Source organism: Ranitomeya imitator, chromosome 1, assembly GCF_032444005.1.
Source record: "Ranitomeya imitator isolate aRanImi1 chromosome 1, aRanImi1.pri, whole genome shotgun sequence".
Lineage (NCBI taxonomy): Eukaryota > Metazoa > Chordata > Amphibia > Anura > Dendrobatidae > Ranitomeya > Ranitomeya imitator.
Window position 1 is genome coordinate 860,481,845 of NC_091282.1, and position 21,421 is coordinate 860,503,265.

Sequence of the window (21,421 nt, forward strand, 5' to 3'; positions counted from 1 at the left end):
GGAGCTAAGCACCGTATTGTGGTCTTGACCGATCATAAGAATTTGATTTACCTCGAGTCTGCCAAACGGCTGAATCCTAGACAGACCTGATGGTCCTTGTTTTTTTCCCGTTTTGATTTTGTGGTCTCGTACCTTCCGGGTTCTAAGAATATTAAGGCTGATGCCCTCTCTAGGAGTTTTTTGCCTGATTTTCCTGAGGTCTTAGAACCGTTCGGTATTCTGAAAGAGGGGGTGGTCCTTTCTGCCATTTCCCCTGATTTACGATGGGTTCTTCAGGAATTTCAGGCTGACAAACCTGACCGTTGTCCTGTGGGGAAATTGTTTGTTCCTGACAGATGGACTAGTAGAGTGATTTCTGAGGTTCACTGTTCCATGTTGGCCGGTCATCCTGGCATTTTTGGTACCAGAGACTTGGTTGGTAGGTCCTTTTGGTGGCCTTCATTGTCACGTGATGTGCGTTCTTTTGTGCAGTCCTGTGGAACTTGTGCGCGGGCCAAGCCTAGTGGGTTGCTTTTGCCATTGCCAGTCCCTGAGAGGCCCTGGACGCATATTTCGATGGATTTTATTTCTGATCTTCCGGTCTCCCAGAAGATGTCTGTTATCTGGGTTGTTTGTGACCAGTTCTCTAAGATGGTTCATTTGGTGCCCTTACCTACATTGCCTTCCTCTTCTGATTTGGTTCCGTTGTTCTTTCAGCATGTGGTTCGTTTGCATGGTATTCCGAAGAATATTGTGTCCGACAGAGGTTCCCAGTTTGTTTCTAGGTTTTGGCGGGCCTTTTGTGCTAGGCTGGGCATTGATTTGTCTTTTTCTTCTACATTTCATCCTCAGACTAATGGCCAGACCGAGCGAACTAATCAGACCTTGGAGACTTATTTGAGATGCTTTGTGTCTGCTGATCAAGATGATTGGGTGGCCTTCTTGCCATTGGCCGAGTTTGCCCTAAATAATCAGGCTAGTTCTGCTACCTTGGTTTCGCCTTTCTTTTGTAATTTTGGTTTTCATCCTCGTTTTTCTTCTGGGCAGGTTGAGCCTTCTGACTGTCCTGGTGTGGATTCTGTGGTAGACAGGTTGCAGCAGATTTTGGCTCATGTGGTGGACAAGTTGGTGTTGTCTCAAGAGGAGGCTCAACGTTTTGCTAATCGTCATCGGTGTGTTGGTTCCCGGCTTCGGGTTGGGGATCTGGTCTGGTTGTCTTCCCGTCATGTTCCTATGAAGGCTTCTTCTCCTAACTTTAAGCCTCGGTTTATTGGTCCTTATAGGATTTCTGAGATTATTAATCTGGTGTCTTTTCGACTGGCACTTCCGGCCTCTTTTGCTATCCATAATGTCTTTTATAGATCTTTGTTGCGGAAATATGTGGAGCCCGTTGTTCCCTCTGTTGATCCTCCGGCCCCTGTGTTGGTTGATGGGGAGTTGGAATATGTTGTTGAGAAGATTTTGGATTCCCGTTTTTCGAGGCGGAAGCTTCAGTACCTGGTCAAATGGAAGGGTTATGGCCAGGAGGATAATTCTTGGGTTTTTGCCTCTGATGTCCATGCTGCTGATTTAGTCCGTGCCTTTCATCTGGCTCGTCCTGATCGTCTGGGGGCCCTGGTGAGGGTTTGGTGACCCCTCCTCAAGGGGGGGTACTGTTGTGAATTCTGCTCTTGGGTTCCCTCCAGTGGTTGTTGGTGGGAATGCAGTTGTCTCTGACTCGCAGTCCTGGCCAGGTGTATCGGATGATTAGAATTCTGACTGGGATATTTAGGTGTGCAGGATTCTTTAGCCCTTTCCAGTTGTCAATGTTACTTGTGAAGTGTTGGATCACTTTCTGGCTTCTCCTGTTGCTGCCAAATTCAGCAAAGATAAGTGTTTGGTTTTTGTTTCTGTGGCACACTGCTGTGTGCTTGTTTCAGTTTTATTCCTGCTCTGATTGTAGGATTCACTGGAGTTGCAGATTTACGCTCCTACATCTTTTAGTAGATGTAGGAAGTTTTTTGTATATTCTGCTGTGTATGTTTTGAAGGGTTTTAATACTGACCGCACAGAACACTGTCCTATCCGGTCCTATCTAGCTAGAGTGGCCTCCTGTGCTAAATCCTGTTTTTTTGCCTGTGTATGTTTTTTCCTCTCCGACTCACCGCCAATATTTGTGGGGGGCTGTCTATCCTTTGGGGATTTTCTCTGAGGCAAGATAGTATTCCAATTTCAATCTTTAGGGATATTTAGTCCTCCGGCTGTGACGAGGTGTCTAGGTGTGTTAGGTACACTCCACGGCTACTTTTAGTTGCGGTGTTAAGTTCAGGATTGCGGTCAGTATAGTGGACACCTTCTCCAGTGAAAGTTCTCATGCAACTCCTAGGTCATCAGATCATAACACTTGCCCTAACATAGAACGTAGTAGGGTCTTCTCTAATTCAGATGGATTCCAACAATTTACAATAAGAAAAAAGATAACTTGTATTAGTAGAAATGTCATCTACTACGCGGTGTGTACGTGTAATAAAATTTACATTGGGATGACTACGCGACAACTAAAAGTATGCACGAGGGAGCATGTGTTGAGCATCAACGCAGCGGCCGATGTGGAAGATACCGTATATTCTTGTTAAAAACACTGCCCTGCCATTTTAAGAGGTTCCATGGCAGTGATGCCAGCCTCCTTAGGGTTAGGGGTATAGACATGCTAGAGGTGGGTATTCGGGGTGGGAGTACCTTTCAACGTCTTGCCCGTATGGAGTCCAAATGGATTTGGACTCTGAATACGGTCCATCCAGCGGGACTTAATGATAGCATTAGCTATGCCACATTTTTGTGATCACTGATATTCTGCTGAGTACTGTAGTTGTATCTGAGAGGGTGTTGTATTGTTTTTAATTGTGTACACTTTTATTTGTCTTAGTCTTGTACCAATTCATTGACTCCGGAAGAGTGGTAATATGATTGTGGCCACCCTCGCTCTACTTGGCTCTCTACACTTCCTTCTATCAAGAATTTACACATTGATATTTGATGGGACTTACCACGCATGGAAGAATGTTACTGTGTTGTACCAAGAAAATATGATGACTATCACTATGTAATAATGTGTAGTTACAGTTATAGACTTCAATTTATGAATTACTTGTCTGCAGCTTTGCTAAGATATGATTGTGAAACTCTGTGCCTTTATTTCTGTCATAATGTATCTGAGCTATCTCTTAGGGTATTCATGTGGTGCACCCCTATGATACATTAGTATTTTATAAGCCGTAATAATATATAATATATGGTCTTCACATTTATATAGATATTGAGGATTAGTATAATAATCTTTTTATGCCATTGTAGGGTATGTGTGCCGCAGGAATCTGCCCCATTATGATTTTTTAGGTGAATATCGTAGAGACTATCCGTAATCTGATGCGGCAAGTTACTGTATATACACATACCCATAATATTGTTTGAGTGCCAATGTGACATTCCCTTCTGTGTGGATATTATTATGTTTATAGTATAGAGGCAATTGCTTTCCCATGTATACCTTATCCGGGTCTGTGTACGTTCAACTTTCCGCTGTGACTGTGTCCTGCCATGGTCAGGTGGCTTGGGATCACGTGAGGCCCCCATGATCTCTCTCTTCCTGCCGTCTGGCTGGGACGCTCTCCGGCGTCATGGTGGTCATGACAACGCGCTACAGGTTCTGGGGCAGCTACAGGATACACTTCCGGAGTCATACCTTTTTAAACTCACTTGCGTCATCTAGTTTAATGCCCCCTGACGAAGGTTGTTTTTCCGAAATGTGCGTTGGGGCAGAGGTGCATCCCAGGAGATCCCATCTGCATTGCGGTGGGTAAATAGTAGCTTATACTGCACAATTCATTGATCAATTGTTTGGCTACTGGCGCCATGATGGCGATGGGTGGCATTTGCTGGCTATAGGTATTTTGGCAGCACTGACAGTATTGCAATATATGCCATCTGTTAATTGCAGTAATAGCTATGACCTTTGAGTACTACCTTTCCTTAGTTAGCTGTAATAATAATAATCTTTATTTTTATATAGCGCCAACATATTCCGCAGCGCTTTACAAATTTGCTCACAATCTAGAATCTCTATCAGTATGTCTTTGGAATGTGGGAGGAAACTAGAGTACCCAGAGGAAACGCACGCAAACATGGAGAGAACATACAAACTCTTTTGCAGATGTTGTCCTTAGTGGGGTTTGAACCCAGGACTCCAGCGCTGCAAGGCTGCTGTGCTATCCACTGCGCCACCGTGCTATCCACTGCGCCACCGTGCTGCCCAGCTGTAATATCTGAAAAGTCATTGGAGATCATTATATGCATATGAACAAAACCTCCTGCTGTTTTGCACAATATCCTTTTATATATAACTCTGTATTGTCATCTCCGTTCACCTTGTGTCTAAATGATTTTAATAATAAAGTTGTTACAGTTTGATACTTTATTAGACCAAGTATCATCTCTTTTTCTTGCGGTGGTGTTATAACTATGATAAGTATATGTATCATGCAGAACGCCACATCAGTCGCTACGGAATGGGGGGTGTTGTGAATTCCGCTCTTGGGCTCCCTCCGGTGGTTTTAAGTGGAATGGCTGCTCCTTGGATTTAGCAGTCAGCAGCTGCTTCCACTGATTGTCTATTCTGCTCGGCTATTTAGCCTGGCTCTTTCCTTCAGTTTGTGCCACTTGTCAATGGTTCCTGGTTGGATTCACATCTCTTTGGATTTCCCTAATATCCTGACCAGTTCAGCAAAGTTAAGTCCTTGCTTGCTCTTTTCTGTCCACAGGTTGTGGACTTATCCGTTCTGTGCTTTCTATGTTTGTCCAGCTTGTTAGTATGAATTAATTCAGTGAAGCTGGAAGCTCTGGGAAGCAGATTTACCCTCCACACCTTTAGTCAGGTGTGGAGATTTTTGTAAACTCTGTGTGGATTTATTTTGTAGTGTTTTATACTGACCGCACAGTATTCCATCCTGTCCTAACTATCTAGCTAGACTGGCCTCCTCTGCTCATCCTGGTTTCATTCTGTGTATGTCTTTTCCCTCTCCACTCACAGTCATTACTTGTGGGGGGCTATCTATCCTTTGGGGATTTTCTCTGAGGCAAGATAGTTTTCCTGTTTCTATCTTTAGGGGTAGTTAGATCTTAGGCTGTGACGAGGTGCCTAGGGAGTGTCGGGAGCATCCCACGGCTACTTCTAGTGTTGTGTTGAGCTTAGGGACTGCGGTCAGTACGGGTACCACTTCCTTCAGAGCTCATCCCATGTTGCTCCTAAACCACCAGATCATAACAGGGGGGCATGTATGAGGAAACATAATGGGGGGCATATATGAGGAAACAGTAGGGGGATGTAAACACAAAGGGTTGAGCGGGCACCATCCAAGTATTCCAAAGAAGTGGGATCACCACATGCATACCATTAAACAGTAGCGACAAACAAGAGCAGAAGTATGCATAGAACCAGGGATCACCACAATATTTATAAATGGCAAAACATCTTTATTCACAGGACAGCATGTACAAAAATATTTAAAAACATCTAAAAACAAAGATACAGCAATAATGGGTCCACCAAAATAACAATATAGATATTGACAAACACATGCCACCCACACAGCAAATACAGATAATCACTCAGTATATGATATAAAGTGCAACTGATACCGACCGCTCACACAAAACCCGTGTGCGCATCCCAAAAGTATAGGTATAGCAGCTCACTGGGCAAATAAATGATTACTCACCGGCCACAAGCGGCCAAGGTACCCTACAAGCACCTCAAACTAGTGGGGATCTAGATCCAGAGGGGTATACTGTTATAAGATGCCCAATGCATGATAATTACCCCACTAAGTCTGCCTCAGTGGTCCACAAACGGATCCTGCCCAGTCCTCCTGCCAATACCACTATAGACAATCTTAAGCCAGCAGGCCTATAGTGTCGGAACAGTCAGGCTGTGTGGGTACCAAGACCCACGCGTATCGACGCTCAAGGCGTCTTCCTCAAGGTCAGTGTGGTGTCGTACACGCCATTACCTGCTATATATATCTGGTCCAAAATCATGCTCAGAGCCACAGCCGCTGTTCGCGAACATGGCGGCGCCGGAAACCCCCCTCGGCGTCTCAGAGACTGCACTGCGCAGGTGCCGTGACGCCGAGGTCCCAACAGGCCGTGCGCGGGCATCGGGCATGCGCAGAACGGCCAGCGCCCGAATTCGGTCCCCATGGGAACCACAAGCGTACACTCCATGTCAGGCGTCCGCCAAGCATGAGAATGCATAGGTCTCCCAGTGTCATAAGTCACATGTAACAGGGGCACTAAAATGCCGAGTAAGGTAGGACTATACGCCTACCACTCACCACCCCGCACCACGCCAACCCTCAGTATGGGAACAGGAATAATACAGTCCCCCCCACAGAAATCTGGCACATACTGATGCGGCGGTGCAACACACAGTGTGGGGATGGCAAAGCCCCCGCCAATCAAGTGTAAGGAGACCAGAATGACCACCGGTGTCAACCCGATGAATGCTACAAATTACCATTCAACCCGCTGTGCACAAGCACAGCAAGATAATCATGGTGTCACCAGTAACAGGGGGTTAAGATTAACCATGACCTCAATACCCCCGGCAAAGAGACGCATCCCACAAACTCAAATGACGCATGCATCCGATCACACATTAACCCTGGCCAGGGTACAGGCACCCGCACTTCCACAAACTCACATCAGCCACTACATAACCCAATGCGGTCAGACAGAATATCTCTACTGCCATAGGAAGCACTTATATAGTTTCAAATTGTGTCCTGCTGGAGTGGAAAACAACAGCAAGTTTCCACACCAGAGAAAACCTCCCACAGGGTTATGTAGCGGCTGATGTGAGTTTGTGGAAGTGCGGGTGCCTGTACCCTGGCCAGGGTTAATGTGTGATCGGATGCATGCGTCATTTGAGTTTGTGGGATGTGTCTCTTTGCCGGGGGTATTGAGGTCATGGTTAATCTTAACCCCCTGTTACTGGTGACACCATGATTATCTTGCTGTGCTTGTGCACAGCGGGTTGAATGGTAATTTGTAGCATTCATCGGGTTGACACCGGTGGTCATTCTGGTTTCCTTACACTTGATTGGCGGGGGCTTTGCCATCCCCACACTGTGTGTTGCACCGCCGCATCAGTATGTGCCAGATTTCTGTGGGGGGGACTGTATTATTCCTGTTCCCATACTGAGGGTTGGCGTGGTGCGGGGTGGTGAGTGGTAGGCGTATAGTCCTACCTTACTCGGCATTTTAGTGCCCCTGTTACATGTGACTTATGACGCTGGGAGACCTATGGATTCTCATGCTTGGCGGACGCCTGACATGGAGTGTACGCTTGTGGTTCCCATGGGGACCGAATTCGGGCGCTGGCCGTTCTGCGCATGCCCGATGCCCGCGCATGGCCTGTTGGGACCTCGGCATCACGGCACCTGCGCAGTGCAGTCTCTGAGACGCCGAGGGGGGTTTCCGGCGCCGCCATGTTCGCGCACAGCGGCTGTGGCTCTGAGCATGATTTTGGACCAGATATATATAGCAGGTAATGGCGTGTACGACACCACACTGACCTTGAGGAAGACGCCTTGAGCATTGATACGCGTGGGTCTTGGTACCCACACAGCCTGACTGTTCCGACACTATAGGCCTGCTGGCTTAAGATTGTCTATAGTGGTATTGGCAGGAGGACTGGGCAGGATCCGTTTGTGGACCACTGAGGCGGACTTAGTGGGGTAATTATCATGCATTGGGCATCTTATAACAGTATACCCCTCTGGATCTAGATCCCCACTAGTTTGAGGTGCTTGTAGGGTACCTTGGCCGCTTGTGGCCGGTGAGTAATCATTTATTTGCCCAGTGAGCTGCTATACCTATACTTTTGGGATGCGCACACGGGTTTTGTGTGAGCGGTCGGTATCAGTTGCACTTTATATCATATACTGAGTGATTATCTGTATTTGCTGTGTGGGTGGCATGTGTTTGTCAATATCTATATTGTTATTTTGGTGGACCCATTATTGCTGTATCTTTGTTTTTAGATGTTTTTAAATGTTTTTGTACATGCTGTCCTGTGAATAAAGATTTTTTGCCATTTATAAATATTGTGGTGATCCCTGGTTCTATGCATACTTCTGCTCTTGTTTGTCGCTACTGTTTAATGGTATGCATGTGGTGATCCCACTTCTTTGGAATACTTGGATGGTGCCCGCTCAACCCTTTGTGTTTACATGTTAAGTTTTGTGGACTGGCTTTGTAGCTGGTTTTTTCCTGAGTGAAGGCACATCGGGGTTTATATATATATATTTATACATTTTGTGGATATTGAATTCATTGGTCCAAGGTTATGGATTTGAGCGCCAGGGAGACGGCTTGGCGCAGCCAGGAGGTTGATATTTTTGGCCAAGGGGCTATCGTTACTGGGGTTGATGTATCAAGAGATGAGGGCTTTGAGGGCCTAACAATGGAGATTACATGCTTGCATAAAAGTCTAACCAAAACCTGGTGGAATGTTAAAATATTAGAGAGCTACAAAAAACAGAACATCACACCCAGAGGCTTAAGGGTGCAAATTTTCCCGGCATGGGAAGTGGATATGGACTTCAAAGTCTTATGGGAGAAGGGGTTACAAAGTTGTTCACAGATTCTTATTGACTTACTTATTGCACATGATTACAAACTATTGGCTCGATTGAAGGATGAGATTAGGAGTAAGGAGGGCAAGTTGGAGGAATTTGACAAGAAGGATAAGGTTATCCCATTCCAAGAGAATCTCAAGGTGGTCATTGAAAAATTTGAGAAAGACATTGTCAGGGGCAAAAGAGATAAATTTCACAGGGATAGAACTGATTACGCAGAGGGTAAAGCCTTCAGATGGTCACATCAGGGCAATAAGAGAATGACCAGCAGGCGACGTGTGGCCCAGGATGTCAATGTGGGCAATGCAACTCAGGAATCAGTTTCGAGTGATTTTTTGTCCACCGACACCAGCGACCGCGAAAGCGGCACAGACGGGGGAGAAGGAAACACTGCAGGCCGGAAAAAACGGAGTGGCAGAAACAGAGACTGGTCGCCGAGTTTCAAGAGGGTCACTCGGTACAACAATCGCAAGCGTTAAAATTTGACTCGGCTCCAGAGGGTGATGTGGGTGAGTTGAATGTCATTAACTTATCTTCCTATACACTAACCACTGTTGAAAAGAAATTGTTGTCCAGAGGTTTATCCTTCTCCCCCATGAATGTCCTGGACAAATTTGAGCTAACTAAGGACCTGTACATGTTCTGCAGACAACTGACTTTCAGGATGCTCTACCAGAACCCTGCAGTATTGGACGGGTTATCGGATACGGACCGGCAACTACTACGTGACCTTACGGATCTACTAGAGGAAAATGAAAACTACCCAGGTAGGCGGAGGTTTGATGGCAGGTTGCCTTCTCAGGCTACCCCATCTTTTTCTTTGTTTCCCGCTATTCAAATTTTCTTTGATAAGGCCAGTAGAGATATCCATGATTTAAGGGTGGATGGATTTGGACAGGGCAACCTCTCAGGGGAGGAAAAACGGGCACTCAAGGCACTGAAGTCCAATGAGGCTTTCGAGATTAAGGAAGCGGATAAAGGGGGCAACATAGTGCTGTGGCCAAAGGATATGTATTGCAGAGAGGCCAGGAGACAACTTGGTAATCCTCAGCACTATGTTGCCCTACCCTCAGACCCAACCCCAGTCTTTAAGGCTAGCCTGGATGGATTACTTAATTGTGCTTTTGATCAGGGCATCATAAGCAAAAAGGAACTGGATTTCCTAACGGTGGGACACCCTGTGGTTCCGACGTTCTATATGTTACCTAAGGTACATAAATCTTTATCGGAGCCGCCGGGGAGGCCCATCGTTTCGGGGATTGGGGGACTTTATGAAAAGTCTTGTATTTACTTGGACTTCTTCTTGCAGCCCGTTGTATTGAAATTGGACTCCTATATACGGGACTCGTCATTCCTTATCCAGCAGCTGGATCCCTTGGTATTACCTGATGACACCATCTTGGCCACACTCGATGTTGAGGCGTTGTACACCAACATTAACCATGACTTAGGTATTGCGGCCGTGGGATACTTTTTGGATAAATATACAACTGGTAGTAGAGGCCATGACTCTTTTGTTCTAGACCTTCTCAAAATCATCCTAGAGAAGAATTACTTTATTTTTGATAGGGTCTATTACAAACAGGTGTCTGGGACAGCTATGGGGGCGAGGTGTGCGCCCCCCTATGCAAATCTTTTCATGGGATGGTGGGAGGAGACCCAGGTGTATAGGAACTGTGACTATCAAGAACACGTACTAAAATGGTATCGTTTTATTGACGACATCGTTATCTTATGGACAGGTACAGCGGAAGCCCTGGGGGACTTCATCAAGGAGTTAAATACCAATCAATGTGGCATCCGGTTGACATCTTGTACCTCGAATAGGACGGTGGATTTCCTGGACCTGAGGATTATGATTGAGGACCATCGGATCACAACGACCCTCTTCCGTAAAAAGACGGCCACAAACAACATCTTACATTACTCCAGCTTTCATCCATACCATCTACGTAACAGTATCCCCAAGGGCCAATTCCTACGTGTTAGGAGGAACTGCAGTACCATGGCATGCTTTCAAGAACAATCGAAACTTCTTACTAAACGCTTCCATGAACGGGGTTATCCACGGAGAGTGGTTTCAAGAGCATACGAGTTTTCCCGGCAGAAACCGAGGGAGGAGGTCCTTAGGACACGACAGAGGAACAACAGGAGCCAACTAAGTCTGATCACAAGATTCAACAATCAGTGGAGAGACGTGTACCGTATAATGGAGTCCAATTGGGGGATACTACGAAGCGACGGGAGGTTGAAGACCATTATCCCGGAGAGACCAAGGGTAGTGGCAAGGAGAGCACCTAACCTGAAAGATTGCCTCACGAGGAGCCACTACAAGCGGCCAACGACAAGATTGGGCACAGGTAATAAGATTATCGGCTCGTATCCATGTGGCAGATGTTCGATCTGTCCTCTTATGCTGGCTGAAGAGGGAACTTATATTCCTTCCCTACCTTTTCGGATCAAGTCCAGATCCTATTTTAACTGCCGAACTAAGAATCTGGTATATGCCCTGATTTGTGGCTGCCAGAAAATCTATGTGGGGCAGACCACCCAAGAGTTGCGCCGAAGGGTGCAACAGCATATCTCGAACATCAATATGGCCAAAGTTGATAGGGCGAGAGGGAAACAGATCACCTCCGTAGCTACCCATTTTTTAGAACATCATAATGGCAGCTACAGGACCCTTCGTGTTATGGGTCTTGAGGGGGTGATCCCTAGCATTAGAGGTGGGGGGCTTACATATGAATTGCTGAGGAAGGAATTCCGTCTCATTTTTGAACTTAAGAGTTTGGCCCCGGATGGCTTGAATGAGGAGCTATTGTACACGGGTTTCTATAGAAAGCTCTAGTTCTCTTTTTTTGATCTGTGACTTTTTAATGCTTACCGTGTACTTTGGCTCACCAGTAGGGGCGGATCTTGGTCTGTGTTGATCTTATTCCTGGTTTTCTTTGCAGGCGACAAGGATTTTCCTACCGGTGGCTGGCAGCTTGTGTGGGCGTCATGGATTTTGGCCTCCGACTTCTATGGGGCACGTTTGAATAGTTATCCCTTGGGTGGACGCAAGATTTGGAAGAACTGGAGCAAAGATTGACTGGACCTAAGGAATACATCATAGTGCATCTCTCTGTTTGTTACATCTGTGCTATATGTACATCTTTCCTGTTTCCCCCCTTTTGAATTTGAATTTACCACTAATACAGGTAGCCATGGACCATTCTGCACCACCTACTCTGAGACTGTTAGTATCTTCTTAAGCCGAACCCATTGACGTGCAAGAGACCATCTTTATATTGCTTGATTCCTGCCCTATGGGGTGACCTCACCCTTCATCATTTTTCATTTTTTGTTATATAAGTGAAATAACCAAATAACTGTAAAATGAAATCGACATCCTTACATTAAGTGTTTGGCGTCAGGGATTTACTGTGGGAGGTTTTCTCTGGTGTGGAAACTTGCTGTTGTTTTCCACTCCAGCAGGACACAATTTGAAACTATATAAGTGCTTCCTATGGCAGTAGAGATATTCTGTCTGACCGCAGTGGGTTATGTAGCAGCGGATGTGAGTTTGTGGAAGTGCGGGTGCCTGTACCCTGGCCAGGGTTAATGTGTGATCGGATGCATGCGTCATTTGAGTTTGTGGGATGCGTCTCTTTGCCGGGGGTATTGAGGTCATGGTTAATCTTAACCCCCTGTTACTGGTGAGACCATGATTATCTTGCTGTGCTTGTGCACAGCGGGTTGAATGGTAATTTGTAGCATTCATCGGGTTGACACCGGTGGTCATTCTGGTCTCCTTACACTTGATTGGCGGGGGCTTTGCCATCCCCACACTGTGTGTTGCACCGCCGCATCAGTATGTGCCAGATTTCTGTGGGGGGGACTGTATTATTCCTGTTCCCATACTGAGGGTTGGCGTGGTGCGGGGTGGTGAGTGGTAGGCGTATAGTCCTACCTTACTCGGCATTTTAGTGCCCCTGTTACATGTGACTTATGACGCTGGGAGACCTATGGACTCTCATGCTTGGCAGACGCCTGACATGGAGTGTACGCTTGTGGTTCCCATGGGGACCGAATTCGGGCGCTGGCCGTTCTGCGCATGCCCGATGCCCGCGCACGGCCTGTTGGGACCTCGGCATCACGGCACCTGCGCAGTGCAGTCTCTGAGACGCCGAGGGGGGTTTCCGGCGCCGCCATGTTCGCGCACAGCGGCTGTGGCTCTGAGCATGATTTTGGACCAGATATATATAGCAGGTAATGGCGTGTACGACACCACACTGACCTTGAGGAAGACGCCTTGAGCATCGATACGCATGGGTCTTGGTACCCACACAGCCTGACTGTTCCGACACTATAGGCCTGCTGGCTTAAGATTGTCTATAGTGGTATTGGCAGGAGGACTGGGCAGGATCCATTTGTGGACCACTGAGGCGGACTTAGTGGGGTAATTATCATGCATTGGGCATCTTATAACAGTATACCCCTCTGGATCTAGATCCCCACTAGTTTGAGGTGCTTGTAGGGTACCTTGGCTGCTTGTGGCCGGTGAGTAATCATTTATTTGCCCAGTGAGCTGCTATACCTATACTTTTGGGATGCGCACACGGGTTTTGTGTGAGCGGTCGGTATCAGTTGCACTTTATATCATATACTGAGTGATTATCTGTATTTGCAGTGTGGGTGGCATGTGTTTGTCAATATCTATATTGTTATTTTGGTGGACCCATTATTGCTGTATCTTTGTTTTTAGATGTTTTTAAATGTTTTTGTACATGCTGTCCTGTGAATAAAGATTTTTTGCCATTTATAAATATTGTGGTGATCCCTGGTTCTATGCATACTTCTGCTCTTAACAGTAGGGGGATCGGTGCAGACAGTATGGGGAGCGAACGGGGGACTGTATGCGGACACCGTATGAGTAGCGATGTAAAAAATGTATGTGGACAGAGAACGGGGAGTGAGGGTGATGGGATGTGTGGTGTTATGAAAGGCAATTCAGGAACACAATGTACATAGCGATCAGAGCACACACAGTGATCTGACAACAACCCAAAAATAACAGAACGAGCTCTGAGACGTGGGAACTCTGTAGACCGCAATTCCTGATCCTCTCCAAACACAACTAGAGGCAGCTGTGGATTGCGCCTAACGCTCCCTATGCAACTCGGCACAGCCTGAGAAACTAACTAGCCTGAAGATAGAAAAATAAGCCTACCTTGCCTCAGAGAAATACCCCAAAGGAAAAGGCAGCCCCCCACATATAATGACTGTGAGTAAGATGAAAAGACAAACGTAGGGATGAAATAGATTCAGCAAAGTGAGGCCCGATATTCTAGACAGAACGAGGATAGGAAAGATAACTTTGCGGTCTACACAAAACCCTAAAGAAAACCACGCAAAGGGGCAAAAAGACCCTCCGTACCAAACTAACGGCACGGAGGTACACCCTTTGCGTCCCAGAGCTTCCAGCAAAACAAATAGACAAGCTGGACAGAAAAAATAGCAACAAATAGCAAAGAAGCACTTAGCTATGCAGAGCAGCAGGCCACAGTAATGATCCAGAGATACACAAGTCCAACACTGGAACATTGACAGGAAGCATGGAAGAAAGCATTAGGTGGAGTTAAGTAGAGAAGCAGCTAACGACCTCACCAGATCACCTGAGGGAGGAAACTCAGAAGCTGCAGTACCACTTTCCTCCACAAACGGAAGCTCCCAGAGAGAATCAGCCGAAGTACCACTTGTGACCACAGGAGTGAACTCTGCCACAGAATTCACAACAGTGTGGAGACTCAGTATGGGGAGTCAAGTTAGCAGGCAGTATAGAAAGTGAGGAGGTAAATATATGAGGAGACAGTATGGTGAACAGGGGGGATGCGAGAGGAGACAGTATGAGGAGGGAGGGGAATAGTGTGAGGAGACAATATTGATTGAGAAAAGTGAGTGGGCACAGAATAGAAACTGAGTAGTGGGGGCATTGCATGGAGAGACAGTGTAAGGGCACAGCCAGGAGAGGACAGTATACCAAGGAGGGGGAGTGTGATGAAAGTAGAGTATAAATACTAGTCCCTACAAGGGGACACAGTATGAGAGGACAGTGTGAAGAGGGAGCTGGTATGAAAAGGAGAGGTCAGTGTAAAGAGCATGTGCCATAAGAAGGACAGTGTGGGGGTCATATTTGGTGTAGACAATATAGTGAGGGGCAATTTTTTATTCAGGAACATTTTAATGACACTTATATCTTTAAGGGCATCATGTGGAGATTTTCTGCAAAAGAGCGGAGAAAATAGAAGTCTGCAGAGACGGCTGTGGATGAGAAAACTCATCATCGGGTCTGGACAAGATGAAGAAAAGAAAGAGAACGACTCCAGAGACGATGTCATTTATAAGGCAACTGGATGTAAATGTTATTTGTGATACTAACTAATTCTCATGTTTTTTTATGTTAGGAACATTAAAGGGAATGTCCAGGTTTGTAATGAGGGTGCCGTCATTCTTTGTGACTGCAGACTTCTGACTTCTCACAGTGCGCACTGCACGCTGTCAGGATTCTCTCATGCTGGCGATTTACATACATGCAGTCATGCGCTGACTAGACATGTGTGGCCTCACTCAATGAAAATGAACTGAGTGAAGCCGGGCACGTCTAGACGGAATATGGTCAGAGGTACAAAAATCTCATACTTGTGCTGACATGACTGTCCACCGACAAGGGAGAATCCTAAAAGTGTGCAGTGAATTAGTTGTGAGAATTCAGAAGCCTGCGATGTCAGGATTCAGCTCTGCAGGTTCCAGTAGTCATCACATGGACATGTCACTCCTATACGATTTTTTACTTGCGGTCCTGTGACAACGAGCTTCTCTTCTGCTTCTCTCAGTTTTTCACTGAACATTGAGAGCATTAGGGAGAGGAGCTTGTGAGTACATGACCAAGTGTGCAAATCGCATATGTCTTTGGTGGGGGGTAGGCCAAAATGAATTCTTGCCCCTGGTGCCCGAAAACATATACACCTCTGCCGGTATGCTACTGTGAGCGGTGATTACCAGGTCCGGTAGAGGGATGTCTGTGCACAGTGCAGCACAGGCAATGAGGCAGGGACTGAGGGTGTGCACAGAGAGAATGGAGGCACGGAGACTGCCCGTTCCAGTCTACGCCGTAGCCTGGAGCCCTCATTATCATAGGAATATGTCACTTAATAAATTGTTTTTCTAAAGCTTTATAGTGTAGTTTTAGGTCAGAGAGGGATGGTTAGGGATGAGCTAGCAAGGTGCAGGGATAGGTAGTGATGACTACTTGTGGACATGTGCGGCACTTGTGGTGAGACAAAAAAACACTGCTAGCAGCGTTTTTTTCCATTGCTGCAAGTAGCGCATTTGCCGGAGCGCGGCAAAACCGCAGGTGCCACATATGTCCGCAAGTCCCATAGGGAATGAATGAGGCCAAATGCAGTGTTGCCGTAAATGATCCGTTACGTTGCAGATGCGGAAAAACTGCCGGATCTGCTGCAAAACGCTACTTTCACATCAGCCATTTTTGCCAAAGTCACTGCCGATAGTGTCATACTCACCAATGGGGGAGGCAGCACTAAAAGTGCCTAGGGCAGCAGAAACTCTAAATACGGCCCTGCTTACAGCCTGACGGGTTCTTTGCTACAACAGTATGGCAATTCACAGCCATCCTGATTAAGCAATATCCAGAATGGATCATTACTGCAACACAACGTAAACTGTTAAGGAAGCCATTTTGGCTATTCTTTCCTACATTATCAAACATCCATTCAAATAATCCTTGTGAGTGCATCTCAGAGTTGGTTTTATTTTTGAAATCCAAGGATGCCAAAAGAAAACGTACGAGTTGAGAGAAGCACTGCAAACTTCAAAAAACTGTGTTATTTATTCACCTAATCTTCTTAGACATGCAACATGTCAGCTCCTCCATGGATCTTTTTTCAAACAAGAGCTGATATGTTGCATGTCTCTGAAACCTGGATGAATAAATAACAATTTATCAACAATGCTACTAAAAACTTGATATCATTTTACCTTAATAGCCTGCACTCTGCTTATCCATTCCATTGCTTTCTTGTCATCAGAATCTCGAGTATGTCTCAAAAGTCCATTATAGGCTTGTCTGAGATGTTTCAGCTCAATTATGACAGCTGTAACCTGTTAGAATAAGAAACAGCTTATAGAATCAAGAATCCATAAACCAGAACATGTTGTTGTATGCAGCCGGCAGAGCATCAGCGCTGGAGCAGACAGGGATTTAACAAGTGAGTGATACTTTTCATTTATTTAATACATTTTCCGCAGGATTTTCTAATACTCCGGGATGACCTAAATGTACATGCAATTTATTTGCTAAGTTAAAGAAGTTATCAGGGGCTATTTTATGAGACTAAGAAATAACAGGCAGGTAGTTGCTAACTATTTACCTGTTCCGCTACAGAGTGATCACAGACTGCTCCTGCCAGTAGTTCTGCTGCCTTATGTCAAGAAAGTAGCTCTTTCTCTTCCAGGCTGCTCTGTCTCTGGTTAACCACAAAATATCCGTTCAAAGTGATAATGAGACTTTAGAAAGCTATATAAACACAATATAAAATGCAACCACCGATTCAAATAAAGTTTCGAGTATACAAAAATTTAAAAACATAATAGTAAGTAAAGATTGTCATGTAGAGGACACTAAGATATTTCATAGTTTGTTGCCATTTACTTTGAAATCGTAATTTAACCAGGGAACAGAGATGTATTGCATAACACGATATCACTAAAAGTTTATTATTCCTATTGATTTCTCTGCCTCGCTATTTACCTTTTTCGTCTAAATAGCATCCCCTACATGACAATCTCTGCTTATTATTATGTTTTTACATTTTCAAAACCTTATTTGAATCAGTGGTTGCAGTTTATATTGTGTTTATAATGCTCTGTCACTGGTGCATCACTGTCAATGTTATTCTGATTGACAGCCAGCTCCCCGCAGCTATGAAGCAGGGAGCCGGCTGTCAATCAACATTATATCAGCAGTCACACCACATCAACTGAGCAGAGCGGAAGAGAAGCAACTGCTCTGATACCACTAATAGCTAAATCGCCAGCAGGAGTGATTCATGACAGCTCTGAGCTAGCAGAGATCGGCGCCAGGCACAAAAGACCAGTAGTGAGCAACTACTTGCCTGTAAGCTTTTAGGCCCATAAGAAAAAGATAAAATTGTCCAAGATAACTCCATTAACCCCTTCCCAACCCATGACGCCACGTAGGCGTCATGAAAGTCGGTGCCAATCCGACCCATGACGCCTATGTGACGTCATGGAAAGATCGCGTCCCTGCAGATCGGGTGAAAGGGTTAACTCCCATTTCACCCGATCTGCAGGGACAGGGGGAGTGGTAGTTTAGCCCAGGGGGGGTGGCTTCACCCCCCCGTGGCTACAATCGCTCTGATTGGCTGTTGAAAGTGAAACTGCCAATCAGAGCGATTTGTAATATTTCACCTATTATAACGGGTGAAATATTACAATCCAGCCATGGCCGATGCTGCAATATCATCGGCCATGGCTGGAAATACTAATGTGCCCCCACCCCACCCCACCGATCGCCCCCCCAGCCCTCCGATCTGTCCGGTACACTGCCCCGCTCCCCTCCGTCCTGTGCTCCGCTCCCCCCCGTGCTCTTGTCCACTCACCCCCGTGCTCCAATCACCCCCCCGTGCTCCAATCACCCCCCTGCACTCCGATTCACCCCCCATGCTCCGTTCCACCCCCGTGCTCCGTTCCACCCCCCCGTGCTCCGTTCCACCCCCCCGTGCTCTGTTCCACCCCTCCCGTGTTCCGATCCACCCCCCCATGCTCCAATCCCCCCCCCGTGCTCCCCCCCACCCCATCATACTTACCGATCCTGCCGGGGTCCGTCTGTCTTCTCCCTGGGCGCCGCCATCTTCCAAAATGGCAGGCGCATGCGCAGTGCGCCCGCCAAATCTGCCGGCCGGCAGATTCGTTCAAAGTGCATTTTGATCACTGAGATATAATCTATCCCAGTGATTAAAATAAAAAAATGATAAATGACCCCCCCCCCCCTTTGTCACCCCCATAGGTAGGGACAATAAAAAAATAAAGAATTTTTTTTTCCACTAATGTTAGAATAGGGTTAGGGGTAAGGTTAGGGCTAGGGTTAGGGTTAGGGTTAGGGGTAGGGTTAGGGTTAGGGTTAGGGTTAGAGCTAGGGTTAGGGTTAGGGCTAGGGTTAGGGTTAGAGCTAGGGTTAGGGCTAGGGTTAGGGGTAGGGTTAGGGTTAGGGGTAGGGTTAGGGGTAGGGCTAGGGTTAGGGCTAGGGTTAGGGTTTTGGTATGTGCACACGTATTCTGGTCCTCTGCGAATTTTTCCGCTGCGGATTTGATAAATCCACAGTGCTAAACCACTGCGGATTTATGGCGGATTTACCATGTTTTTTCTGCGCATTTCACTGCGGTTTTACAACTGCGGTTTTCTATTGGAGCAGTTGTAAAACCGCTGCAGAATCCGCAGAAAGAAGAGACATGCTGCGGAATGTAAACTGCTGCGTTTCCGTGCAGTTTTTCTGCAGCATGAGTACAGCGATTTTTGTTTCCCATAGGTTTACATTGAACTGTAAACTCATGGGAAACTGCTGCGGATCCGCAGCGTGTGCACATACCTTTAGAATTATGCTATGTGCACACGGTGCGGATTTGGCTGCGGATCCGCAGCGGATTGGCCGCTGCGGATTCGCAGCAGTGTTCCATCAGGTTTACAGTACCAAGTAAACCTATGGAAAACCAAATCCGCTGTGCCCATGGTGCGGAAAATACCGTGCGGAATCCGCAGATGAAATCCGCACAAAAAACACTGGAAATCCAAGGAAAATCCCAGGTAAAACGCAGTGCCTGTTACCCGCGGATTTTTCAAAAATGATGCTGAAAAATCTCACACGAATCCGCAACGTGGGCACATAGCCTTAGGGTTAGGGTTGGAATTAGGGTTGTGGTTAGGGTTGTGATTAGGGTTATGGCTACAGTTGGGATTAGGGTTAGGGGTGTGGGGGGGTTAGTGTTGGAGGTAGAATTGAGGGGTTACCACTGTTTAGGCACATCAGGGGTCTCCAAACGCAACATGGCGCCACCATTGATTCCAGCCAATCTTGTATTCAAAAAGTCAAATGGTGCTCCCTCCCTTCCGAGCCCCGACGTGCGCCCAAACAGTGGTTTACCCCCACATACTCAGGATAAACTGCGCAACAATTACTGGGGTCCAATTTCTCCTGTTACCCTTGTGAAAATTAAAAAATGCTTGCTAAAACATCATTTTTGAGGAAAGAAAAATGATTTTTTATTTTCACGGTTATGCGTTGTAAACGTCTGTGAAGCACTTGGGGGTTCAAAGTGCTCACCACATATCTAGATAAGTTCCTTGGGGGGTCTAGTTTCTAAAATGGGGTCACTTGTGGGGGGTTTCTACTGTTTAGGCACACCAGGGGCTCTGCAAACGCAACGTGACGCCCGCAGACCATTCCATCAAAGTCTGCATTTCAAAAGTCACTACTTCCCTTCTGAGCCCCGACGTGTGCCCAAACAGTGGTTTACCCCCACACATGGGGTATCAGCGTACTCAGGAGAAACTGGACAACAACTTTTGGGGTCCAATTTCTCCTGTAACCCTTGGGAAAATAAAAAATTCTGGGCTAAATAATTATTTTTGAGAAAATATTTTTTATTTTTTATTTTCATGGCTCTGCGTTATAAACTTCTGTGAAGCACTTGGGGGTTCAAAGTCCTCACCACACATCTAGATAAGTTCCTTTCGGGGTCTAGTTTCCAAAATGCGGTCACTTGTGGGGGGTTTCTACTGTTTAGCCACATCAGGGGCTCTGCAAACGCAACGTGACGCCCACAAAGCATTCCATCAAAGTCTGCATTTCAAAACATCACTACTTCACTTCCGAGCCCCGGCGTGTGCCCAAACAGGGGTTTACCCCCACATATGGGGTATCAGCGTACTCAGGAGAAACTGGACAACAACTTTTGGGGTGAAATTTCTCCTGTTACCCTTGGGAAAATAAAAAATTGCAGGCTAAAAGATCATTTTTGAGAAAATAATTTTATTTTTTTATTTTCATGGCTCTGCGTTATAAACTTCTGTGAAGCACTTGGGGGTTCAAAGTCCTCACCACACATCTAGATTAGTTCCTTTGGGGGTCTAGTTTCCAAAATGGGGTCATTTGTGGTGGATCTCCAATGTTTAGGCATACAGGGGCTCTCCAAACGTGACATGGTGTCCGCTAATGATTGGAGCTAATTTTCCATTTAAAAAGCCAAATGGCGTGCCTTCCCTTCCGAGCCCTGCCGTGCGCCCAAACAGTGGTTTACCCCCACATATGGGGTATCAGCATACTCAGGACAAACTGGACAAGAATATTTGGGGTCCAATTTCTCCTATTACCCTTGGAAAAATAGGAAATTCCAGGCTAAAAAATCATTTTTGAGGAAAGAAAAATTATTTTTTATTTTCATGGCTCTGCATTATAAACTTCTGTGAAGCACCTGGGGGTTTAAAGTGCTCAATATGCATCTAGATAAGTTCCTTGGGGGGTCTAGTTTCCAAAATGGGGTCACTTGTGGGGGAGCTCCAATGTTTAGGCACACAGGGGCTCTCCAAACGCGACATGGTGTCCGCTAACAATTGGAGCTAATTTTCCATTCAAAAAGTCAAATGGCGCGCCTTCCCTTCCGAGCCCTGCCGTGTGCCCAAACAGTGGT

At 46.2% G+C, this 21,421-nt stretch overlaps 1 protein-coding gene across 1 annotated transcript in view; it reads right to left on the minus strand.

The window, feature by feature from the left end:
* The window catches only part of LOC138651724 (myosin heavy chain, clone 203-like), a 240,910-nt gene that overhangs the window by 12,428 nt on the left and 207,061 nt on the right, over positions 1-21,421 (minus strand). Inside the window, exon 15 of the mRNA XM_069742150.1 lies at positions 16,695-16,817. Within this exon, the coding sequence (XP_069598251.1) occupies positions 16,695-16,817 (123 nt within the window). The remainder of the gene's footprint in view (positions 1-16,694; positions 16,818-21,421) is intronic.